General features: G+C 38.5%; 1 protein-coding gene across 5 annotated transcripts in view; it reads right to left on the bottom strand.

Annotated features, from left to right (window-relative positions):
- Positions 1-203: 203 nt before the first annotated feature.
- srcin1a (SRC kinase signaling inhibitor 1a) overlaps positions 204-12,035 on the bottom strand; it is a 119,236-nt gene continuing 107,404 nt past the window's right edge. For 2 of the 5 annotated variants that reach the window (XM_030141470.1, XM_030141466.1), the window contains 2 exons: positions 10,142-10,186; positions 204-5,532 (listed from right to left, as the gene is read on the bottom strand). In XM_030141470.1, the coding sequence (XP_029997330.1) occupies positions 5,089-5,532; positions 10,142-10,186 (489 nt within the window). In that variant the 3' untranslated portion in view covers positions 204-5,088. Of the gene's footprint in view, positions 5,985-10,141; positions 10,187-12,035 lie in introns of all 5 variants that reach the window. The other 3 variants (XM_030141468.1, XM_030141467.1, XM_030141469.1) reach the window with 3 other exon arrangements.

The following is a 12,035-nucleotide window of genomic DNA, read 5'->3' as shown; positions in this document are numbered from 1 at the left end:
AGCTTCAGAGTTTGTCATGTCTTTTATGTATTGTGATTGTCTCTCTCAACTCACCATATATTTTTTATTAGTAAGTTTTTTTTTTTTTTTTTTTATCAATTATTAGAAATTTCAGGTGACCCCAAGGTTGAAAAACACTGGTTTACATGTTTTAAGCTGAAGACAATGTGTTCCGATGACCAAAAAGCAAAGTCAGACAGCACAACTGTACAAGAGAGCTGCACTTTATTAGACACACAATCACAGCAAATTATGTACAAAAGAAGGCAGGTTCAACTGCCTACTGTCTTCTCACAGGGAAACACACACATCTCACAGAATATCATGGCATCCACACTGATAAATTAGTATCTCCAGTATCAGTAGGCTTTTAAATTGATATATTATTATATTATAGATCTATTTTCTGTATTATTTTTGTTCTTATATCACACTACTCTACAAATGGGAGAATCACTCTGTGGAAAGAGTACACCGTCACTGGTGACTTTTCTGGTTGGGTGCGTTCAAGCGTTCTGAATCCTTCTAGACAATCAACACTCTCGTCCACTACCTTCATCTTCATCGTCACATAACATCACAGTAAGACTGAACATGCCTGTCACAGATACCAAAATAACGTCTCCGCCTTTGTGTTTGTAAACCTCGAACATAAAACGGCTTTTCTCTTTCTTTCTCATTTTTTTGAGAAAACATGTAGACAACATTTTTTTTCAACTGCACCGTGCGATTGCTTGATACTATACATGCATTGTTTTGTATATACCTTTGTACCCATCGTCATAGTTTAGTAACAAAACATCTTCTTTTGGACATAACAATTTGTAGAACTCGCTAGGAATGACTTGGCCTATTTACAGGTCAATTTTGTTTTTCTAGTTTCGATGCCAAGATTTTTGAACATCCACACATTCATGTAAAAATCTCATATACATACTATAGAATGTAGGCTCATTATAAAAAAAAGATACAATGGCAAAGGAAGAGATAAAACTTGAAATTCATACAACTCCACAGAATTCCCTCATTTATCCATCTTTGTGGTTTTACGTTGTGGTTTATTTGTACTTAAAGCCACTCAGCTGGAGCAGAATAAGCAACAAAACTGACTAATAACCGTATTTGGCGGTTGTTTTCCACTTCCGTACCTTTCCTGTTCACATGCAAACACCACAGAGAGGAAAATTAAAGCCAAGTAACTTCTGTCGAAGCGTTAAGGCTCTACACGAAGCCTTTGTTCTCATAAAGTTACATTTCACAGTAGTAACCACAATATCAGTGTTTCTAACCAGCTCCAACATCACTGAATCCAAAGACAATAATAATACAAGATGGAGTGAATTAAAACAAATCACAGGTACAGAAAACAACCCCCCCCCCCCAAAAAAAAAAAAAAAAAACAACAACAAAAAGACTGTAGCAAAATAAGCCCCTAACCACAGGCACTGGTCCAGCCTCAAACATCTCACATCGACCTCTCGTGTAAAAAAGGCGAAAGTGCAGACGATCTGGACGAGCGATTTAGGGACAAGCTTTTTGTTAATCAGAATTAAATAAAATCTAACAGTGTTAATAAAGAAAATCCTACAGTTTAAAAATGAACTTCAGTGTATATTACAGAGGCTAACTGTTATTTATACAGATATCTTTAAACAAATATAAAAATGTTCTGCGTATGAATAAATAATCTCAGTGTGAAATGTAATATTTCTCTCAATGAATTAAAAAAGAAAAATCTGTACAAAATGGTCACTAATATATAAAACTGAAGAGATGATGACATTTTACAGTATATAATTTAATCTAGTCCTATATTTATATATATATCACACTTTTCTTCACAATTATAATATCATACACAAACATCTCACTTAGATATATTTATATATGTATATTTCTTCTATGTTTGATTTCAAGTTTCTAGTTTTTCTGATTGCCAGGGGCGTCCACTGTGAGTATCTTCAACATGACCACGAAGCCTGAGGCCATGTTGAAATCACAGCCCACTAACACTTGTCTTGAAAATCATTCCAGAGAGCATTGTCACGCAATTCTGGAGCAAGGGGGTTCAACTCAGACTTTATACTTGAGGAAAGCAGCCAAGCGTGAATACTTCCTCCCCAGTGCTCACCAGACGCAAATGCAGCAAATTTAACTCAGAGAGTTATGGATTTGAGTGTGGAACAGCATGAGTAAGTGAATTTCTTTCATTTGACTTCACTCAATATGAAACCCAGGGCTTGAACCTGCCTTGGCAGAGCTACACAGGATCCAGAGTGAGGCGTAATTCGCTGTGCTGTGAGCTTGCAGTTACGTACATTGTAAGATCTGGGGGAGTGTCGAGTCAAATGCAACCGCTGCAACCTGACACACTCATCAAGTTGCATTTTAAGTGCTGTTTTCCTGTTTTTGCGTAAAATAAGAACAAATTTCCGCAGCCTCTTCTTTGGATACAACAGTTGTTCTGCCGTAGCCGCTGATCTAATACTTCAAGATCAACCGCTCTGGTGACAGATAAGTCTTAGAGGCATCAGGTAAAACATGGTTTCAGGTCCTTGCAGACAAACAGGCAGGGATATTTAAAAGGCAAAGAGCACTACCTTGGTAGAAGTACAAGAGAGCTAATTACATATTGCACACACTCTTAATAAGTGAGGCCCATTTAACTTAGATAACCTCGAAGTAGCGGTTTTGCAGTTCGCACTTTGCTTTGTCCCAACAACAAAGACAAAGCAAAGTGAAAGGGGCAGGGAAAGAACAGCCGCTTCACAGCTCTCAGACTGTCAAACCCCTCCTCTCATCTCTTTGGGTCTTTTCTTTTTATTACATTTTTTTTTTTTTATCACAAGCACTCTCAAATGGAGACAAGGCGAGTCAAAGCCGGCCCTATTAAAGTAGCCTTCAAACACATGTCCCCAAACTAATCCCCTCTCCTCGAGCTGCCTACTCTTTGACACAAGCCCCTTTTGCAGGCATTTAAATCTCAGTGTCACAAAGAATCGATTTCACAGTCATTCTGTTGAACGACTGGAAAAAAAAAAAAAAAGGAAAAACAGAAATCCTTGTGTCTATGACTGATCATGCGATGTTGTCACCTACTCAATGGGCAGCCTTCGAGTAGCAATAAAAGACAAGGAGCTTCAAAATGGTTCCTTGTGCGGGGTTTTGACACAGGAAATCAATGACAGGCCTGTGATGTGCTTTAACTAATGCTAACTTTGACGACTGTTGTTAAGGCATAGCAAAAGCTCGACAATCATAAGTGTTACGATATTGATACTCGAATATACGTGATCGGAAATGTGCCCGGGTGACTCTATATCTTTTAGGAAACATTTTGTAGCTTTGAGCTTCTCGCTTGATCTAAAAAGTCTCATTTAAAAAGGTCAGGGCCATGTGTTTAAGAGGAAATCGTGTCTTCAATATTTCTCTATTTATTCCCCCTAGAGGTCTTGTAGGGGTCAAACTTTACGCGAGAACTCCAATTGTGTGCTGATAATATTTGCCATCACTAAAAAAAAAAAAAGGTTTAAGCAGCATCAGAGATGTTAAAAGTGTGATTAATTGGCTGTAGTGAAGATATATCTTACAAGCGTTGCAAGTCAGTAGATCCAGAGTCGGAAAAGAAAATATCTGATCTCTACATCTAGACTTTTAAGGGTGCAATGGTGTATATGGCATATTTTAGTGCTTGCCATCAGTGGTGCACTCAGTGTGACTTACAATGAATCATCATCACACTATTACTGAAAGAAAAAAAAAGAAGAGTCTGTGCTTCTACAAAAACTTGGCGTCACAAGTGCATTTGTGAGGAAATGTTTTTGTGTTTTGTTATCACTGTGTGTGCTTGAGTCTTTGGAACGGTTTTTGAAGTCAGGCGCTAAAATGCAAGAGAAACTCGTGAGATGCTACTGCAGAAACATCTTGATTGTCATAGTGAACTAGTTAATACACATATACAGAAATACAACACTGTATACAAGTCACCCTTTGCATGGTTCTCCTTCATTTTGTGTAACTGTACGTCCTGGTGCTACGTTAAATAAACATGTGCTGTTCTGTGACTGCTCCATTCAATGTGCTTTAGAGAACATCCCGTAATTTTCACACTGACAGTCAATGTTTTGCCTAAAAAATGTGCTATTATTATTCCTAATTTTTAATGAAAAGTTCTAATCTTATGGGGAAGGATGTCGAGATTTTACCAGTGTGGCATGAAAACTGGAATGTACAGTTGCAACAAAGCGTGGGTCAAAGCTCAGGGAGTGAAAACAATCATGTAAACTCTGTACACAGTGAGTACAAACAGTGGGGAAAATATAGCACCAGTTCATTGTTTAAAACATGGGTGACGAAAAAAGAGAAAAAAAAAAAAGCCACAAATGCCCTTTTTTAAAAACCTAAATCAGCCTCAAACCACAATCATCACCTTGATCTACTTTTAATTTTTTTCCGCACATTCTGCCAGGTGATGCAGGTGCAATATAGGAGCAAAATTATCCAGAACAAACACACAACTACTGGACTCACTTGGCAATTATTGCAGCTCTATTTTCTATGATAAAGTCACAGTCTATATATTATAACTACTCCACTATAAACCCTTTGAGTGAGGGTATGTACGCAGACTGATTTCTGTCTGTAAATCTGTCCAGACCACATCAGCTTATAACAGGCAGCTGGTGGGAGGGGGCTCTCATTGTGCACTCTAGATCTGGGAAACTGGCAGTATGACTGAGTGGGAAGAAACTGCAGAGGTGGAACCAGATCAGAGTAGGAAATACGTCCAAGAAGAAGATTGTGACTCCTTTTACAATATGGCAGTTTTTGACGTTAAAATAATAAGACTGTGCATACTGGACTGCGTTCAAAAGTGGGGGGATACGGATGTAAACAAAAAACGGTGGAATTTTCCAAACTGTCCTTGTTTTTAATTAATGTTTTTTTTAAGTGATGGTGCTTGGTTTGCATTCTTCCTTGTCTTCATTCTCCTCCTCTTCATCACTGAGCGTTGCTAAAAGGGTGAGGTCCTTATTCACAGGCTCCCTGCCACTTTCTTTGCAGCTGTTTAGGTTGTTTTTTTTTTTTTTACTTGTGAGCCACAGTGGAAAGGGTAGGGGAAGTCAAAGGGGTGGGGGAAGAGGGAGACAGAGAAGGGGTTGGGGTTGGGGTGGTGGAGGTAGGTGAAGAGGAAGAGGAGGAGGAAGTAGTGGTGGGGGTAGGGGAGGACGACTGGCTGCTCGGCAGGGACAAAGAGGCCGCTCGCTGCTCGCGGAGAAGCCGGTGGTGACGTAGGGTGGAGGAGAGGAGCAGTGCTTCCGCGGTCAAGCCCGAGGCGGACAAGCTTGCAAGCAGGGCCTTGGCTTGGCTGGGGGACGCTGTCAGGGACGGCACTGCCCCATCGTGGGGGTACTTCCTCAGGCCGGGGGCAAACGCTGCTGTGGAAGAAGGCAGTCGGCCTGAGAAAATGCCCGTTTTGATTCCAGTGATGTATGGCTCAATACTGCCACCGGTGCTGTTGGTCCCCAAGGCCTTCAGGTGGAGCAAGGACACGGGACACATAAGAAGAAGAAGAAGACAGCAGGAAAGGAGGAGAGGAACGTAAAGAGATAAGAGGTTTTCAGGGACTGAAGAGGAAATAACGAAAAATTAAAGTCCTACAGCTGGTAGTAGCTGGGCATCGCAGCCACTCTTACAGTCAAACATGCCCATGCACACATGCTTACACACACACACACACACACACACACACATAGACTCTGACACTCATGAAAAAATGCACACAGAGTGGGGTTCAGAGGGATCTGCAGTCAACACTGAAGAAGTGAAGGTCCTGGAGCTTGACCCCCACAGGGACAGAATGTGGGGCGGGTTTAAGTAAAAAAAAAAAGGGGAAGGGGGGAGGCAGGTGGATGCATGTAGCTCTCTTGTCAGGCAGGTGATGCTGAACAGGAGGAGAAGGATGCGGAGGAGGTCGCTCACTGCTGCTGAGTCACACGGGAACAGGTGGGTGAACGGGCCGGGAGGTGCAGGGCAGCACGGGTTCACACAGGGAGACGATTTGGGTGAGGTTACGCCGCAGGGTCGCAGGAAAAGGTGGAGTGGGGAGGGTAAGGGGAGGGGGTGAGGGGAGGTGGAATTAGAACAAAAGACAAACACAGAGACCGTTATTTAGGCTGATATCAGCATGTGTGATGCAAGCCACATGTATGAACCAGGCCTCCATCGACACATGATGACCAACACCACCGATAAACACACCCTGTTACAGAAGGTGAAAATACAAATTACACGCTTTTATTTTGACAGTTGCTTTAATGATGTCTTCTCATTAAAAATGCAAAATAATGTTTTGGACAGACAGCGTCACATCCTCATACTCTTCATGCAGTGGTGGAGCATAAATACATTTATTGCAGTTAAGGCACTTGAATATTTATATTGAACATTAGCATTTTCTGTTCATACTTCTTCATACTACCCCACTACATTTTAGGGGCATATTTTTATTTTTTATGCGTTTATTACAAGTATCTTCAGTTACTAGGTTATTTTTCAGTTTCCTGTTATTAATATATACTACTTAAATGCATAAAATATATAAAAACCTACTAAGAAATTTGAATGCACTCTCACATAGTTGCTACTAAAAGGTATATCAATAATATCTCTCCAACAAATAAGTAGCTGTGATCAGACTTTATATTTTTCAACTTCTACTTTTTTCGTAATAAGCACTGACATCCATATATTTCATATTTGCATTATCTCGACCTCCTTGTGCTATGCAATGCAATTTTCTGTTTTTGCTGCAATTGGAAATTACCTCTAAATGTCAATAAAATATTTTGTACATACTAGTATAACCTTATGGTCTGCAAAAAAAAAGAAAAAAAAATAGCTCAATACTCCTTGGATTGATGACGCTTTGATGCTATAAGAAGGATTTTTAAAGGAAAGAAAATCCTTAAATCAGTAATTTTGTTTTACCAAAGATATTGTTAATTTCTTCTGCTATTTTATTTGCATTAAAATTAACTTGGCTAGAGCATTTTTTGGCTTATTGCAAGGTATATGAAATATATGAATCAGCTGCTTTTCCTCTAAACTGGCAGAAATTCTTAAAGTAGTGCTACATAATTAGAACAACCTCATTCCTTGGGCTTTTGCCCTATTCAAGATGCCCTAGACTTGTCAATTACTAATTTTGCAGATTAAACAAAGAGAAATACGAGGGGGGACTGAAGGAGGATTAAATGTTTTGGGGTCACTAATCTTTTTTCTAATGATAGATGACTGTTCAGTACGTATTGAGCACTCCCTCCACTTCTGCCTTCATGTAATGCTGAAATTAGTCAATAGGTGGCAATGTTCTAACAGCATGAAACTGGGGTAACACAATCTCAGCATGTAGTCTCTATTGCAGAAGGAGCCAAGGTGCTCTGTAAATGTTAAAAAAAAAGAAAGATCCCAGCCATGAAAGGGTTACATAATTAAGAGTCTATTTTGGGGAATATTCTTTATTTCAAGTCATCTAAGTGTTAAAGAAAGTTTTATCTTTATTAATAGGAATTAACAGGGGAAAGTTTTCTGCTGCGGTTGTGAAATGTCTGAGTGTTTGTTTAGGGATTATAGGATTACTTGTGATGAAAAGAGAGCAGGTGTGCTGGTCTAGACAGCGCTGCTGGGAGGCTTTCACCTGCTCTGTAGCAGATCCAGAATCTGCGCTGCCAACCATCCCTGGAGCGCAGGGCTGTTCCTTCTGCTTGAGGAAGTCCTCTCAAGCCTAGCCGACACATTTATTCTGGTCTGTGCGTGCGGCGAGGCAGCCTCCCCTAATCTCACGCATTCAGACCTATCTGCAGAGTGACAGTCTCTCAGGACAGGTCTTCACAAAAACCCCCCACCTCACACCTCGCACTGTTAACTAGCCTGTTTTACTGCCAGATGTAATAAGAGGCCAAGTGGGAAGTGGAAATAGGTGTTTGCAGTGTGAGAGTGATTCACATTGTCATGCCCTTCTTGATCTATGCCAGAGCAAACGGAGCGAAGTTGGGGCTTTGAACTGTGTGTTTTTATCCAGTGCGATGATTTGAAGCAGAGGTGTCAAACTCATTTTAATTCAGGGGCCACATTCAGCCAAATATGATATAAAGTGGGCCGGACCAGTAAAATAATCTAAATAATAGGATAAAAACTTATAAATAATGTCAACTCCAAAGTTTTTTTGTCTGTTTTTGAGTGAAAAAAGTCAAATTCCGTAATGAAAATGTTTACATCGATGAACCGTACTTGAACATAACATGAACAAATCTGAACAACCTGAAAATTCTTAAGAAAAATAAGTGCGATTTTAACAATATTACATCTTGGTGTATCATTTATACATGTGCATCACAATTTAAAGATCACAGTGGATCTACAAACACACGAAACATTTAGTAAGAGGCAGAACGTTGTTACAATTCCATATACTTCTCTTAAGAGATTTCAGGTTATTCACATTTTTTGCAAAAGGCTATAGCCTGTAAATGTAAACATTTTTGTGTAATTTTACTTTTTTTTTTACACTACACCAAAGAGAAAAATTTGTAGTTTTCATTATTTATAGGTTATTCTGATAGTATTTTACTGGTCGGACCCACTTGAGATTGAATTGACCTAAAATGATTAGAACATCCTTGATTGTTAATATCTTCAGTGTAATTTCTGCATTTCACAAATTCATCCAAGGGGCCAAACTGGACCCTTTGGTGGGCCGGTTTTGGCCCCCGGGCCGCATGTTTGACACCTGTGATTTGAAGGATCCTCACTCCTGGAATGGTCTAATACACAGGTGTCAAACATGCGGCCCGGGGGCCAAAACCGGCCTGCCCAAGGGTCCAATCTGGCCCCTAGGATGAATTTGTGAAATGCAAAAATTACACTCAAGAAATGAACTATCAAAGATGTTAAAATAATTTTAGGTCAATTCAATCTAAAGTGGGTCAGACCAGTAAAATACTATCAGAATAACCTATAAATAATGAAAACTACAAATTTTCCACCTAGTAAAATTACACAAAAATGTTTACATTTACAGACTAGCCTTTTACAAAAAATGTGAATAACCTGAACAAATATGAACTTGAAATGTCTTAAGAGAAGTATGTGGAATTTGACCAATATTCTGCTTGATATTAAATGTTTTGTGTATTTGTAGATCCACTGTGATCTGTAAGTTGTGATGCATATGTATAAATGATAACCTGAGGCATAATATTGATAAAATTGCACTTATTTTTCTTAAGGTTCGTATTTGCTCATGTTATGCTCAAGTACAATTCATAGATGTAAACATTTTCATTCCAAAATTTTACTTCTTTTACTCAAAAACATAGAGAAAACTTTGGAGATGACATTATTTATAAGTTCTTATCCTACAATTTATATTATTTTACTGGTCCGGCCCATTTTACATCATATTAGGCTATACGTGGCCCTTGAACTAAAATGAGTTTGACACCTCTGGTCTAAAACCTCAGAGCAATACACTGAATGAGCAAACAGCCAGACCACAGCAGTATAGAGTGCAATCAGAAAGGCTCTATTAATTTTAATATCCACAATTAACACACATGGTTCACAGTGCAGCAAACATAAAACCTGATACCCTGCAAAAAACAGCTCAATAGTTCTGTCTTGTGTGGATGGCAGTAGAATGGACAGAAAATCCTTAAATCAGTCATTTTGATTTACTTTAGGTATTATTGGTATCTTCTGCAAACGCGGTTTATCTGTATTAAAATTAACTTGGCAATAACACTAATAAAAACTAGTGCCAGTGCATTTTTGGGCTTATTACAGACTGTTCACTGTGATGTCTTAAAAATGTTACAGCATCCCTCCAGATGGCTTTCATGACATGTAAATATGCAGCAGCTGCCTTTCTGCTAAACTGGTAGGAATTATTAAAATAGTGCTATATATTTAGATCTCATTCGCTGGGTTTGTGCCCCATTCAAGACGCCCTAGAACTGTCAATTATTATTTAGCCAGGAGAAACAAAAGAGAAATACCAGCAGGGACTTAAGGAAGGGGTGGGAATGATTTGGGGTCACAAATAGGGAGTTTGATAAGAAAAGAGAAGAGACACTTTTACCTTTCGCTGTTGGTCAAGCAGAGAGGTCACCCAAGGTGGGCATGTCTAAATGTTAGAACAACAACATCAGCCAAAAGTGGAATCAACAGGAGCGAACTGGAGAGTGAGGGCAAGTACGACAAGGGGATACAGCTCAGTAAGTAGGGGATAAGATGTGAATCCTTAAAGGGGTCATATTTTGCTAAACTCACTTTTATTAGTCTTTGTTTCTTTCTTTTTCCTCTTGCTTAAATAAAGACTTTTTAATATTATATAGTAATTTTTCCCACTGAAATTAGGTCATATTTAATCACAATTAATGTAAATACAATCACCTTAAAGGGGTCATATTTTGCTAAACCCACTTTTATTAGTCTTTGGTACATTTATTTGTGTATTTGGACCCTAATAGTTAAAAAAGTTTGAATTTGAACCCTCCAGGTGCAGCAAAGCTATCTTTATATTCCTTCTGGCAAAAATCGAGTGGATTTCGACAACCTGTTTTAATTCCTGCTTAATTTGTTACGTCTATAACTAGTTACGTCATGACATTTGCACGTATAAGGTCAAGACTTCCGAAGAACATTTTTCAGAGTACGACCTAATTGTTTATCAGCAGCAACGGTTGTGGTAAAAACTGAAAATATGCCCAACTTTGAGCCAATTACCTAAAATGTTCAGTTGTTGGTTGTATTAATGAACACAAGTGGCTGAACAGGACAGAAAGCACAGTCAACAACCTGGGGGGGGGGGCGTGAAGTGGCTCATTTGCATTTAAAGGGCCAGCGCTCAAAACGACCTTTCTGGTGTCATTAATCAGAAATAGGGCTGAAGATGGACCTGTGGAGTTTTTTTTTTTTTTTAATTAACTTTCTTTATTGGAAGTAATTTCACTGGCATGACATTGCAATGTGATAAAAAGGACTTCCATTCTTTTATTTTTCTTTTTATCCCTCCCACAATCCCACCCTACCCAAAAGAAGACAACGCTTAATGTAAATCCAATATTGACAAGTAATCAGTATAGAATAGATGCAACAATTGTCTAATTAACAAAACAACACAACAAAAAGGTAGCTAAAGTAAAACAAAACAAACATAAAACAAAACAAAAAAGAAAAAAGTGGCTCATGTGCATTTAAAGGGCCAGCGCTCAAAATGACCTTTCTGGTGTCATTATTCAGAAATAGGGTTGAAGATGAACCTGTGGAGTTTTTTTTTTTTGTTTTTTTTTAATTAACTGTCTTTATTGGAAGTAATTTCACAGGCATGACATTACATTGTGATAAAAAGGACTTCCATTCTTTCATTTTTCTTTTTATCCCTCCCACAATCCCACCCTACCCAAAAGAAGACAATCCTTAATGTAAATCCAATATTGACAAGTAATCAGTACAGAATAGATACAACAATGTCTAATTAACAAAACAAAACAAAAAAACGTAGCTAAAATAAAACAAAACAAACAAACGAACAAAAAAACAAAACAAAAAACAAAAAAGTAGCTCATGTGCATTTAAAGGGCCAGCGCTCAAAGCAACCTTTCTGGTGTCATTACTCAGAAATAGGGCTGAAGATGGACCTGTGGAGTTGAATTAATGAAGAATTCAGACCAAAGCATAGCACTTACAGTTTATGTAGACCACAGGGGAATGTTTTAAAATGCATGACTCCATTTTTAAAAAAAAGAAAAATATCACTCCTTTAAAAGACTGATGCTGAAAGTTTCTAATTCTTCATAAATGCAATCCCTAAAACTATTTGACTGTAGAAACTTTGAAAATATCCAATATAATTTGAGTTTTTCTTTGCCAGATCATAAACCCAGTGTCCGTGACAGGTTAAGAAACAGGGTGAAGTAAGCGTAGTCGGCAAAAAGTTCCTAATTGGCTCTTAAAGGCTGTATGGAAATTAG

Source organism: Sphaeramia orbicularis, chromosome 8, assembly GCF_902148855.1.
Source record: "Sphaeramia orbicularis chromosome 8, fSphaOr1.1, whole genome shotgun sequence".
In the NCBI taxonomy this organism is placed as follows: Eukaryota; Metazoa; Chordata; class Actinopteri; order Kurtiformes; family Apogonidae; genus Sphaeramia; species Sphaeramia orbicularis.
This window is presented reverse-complemented; position numbering and strand designations above follow the sequence as displayed.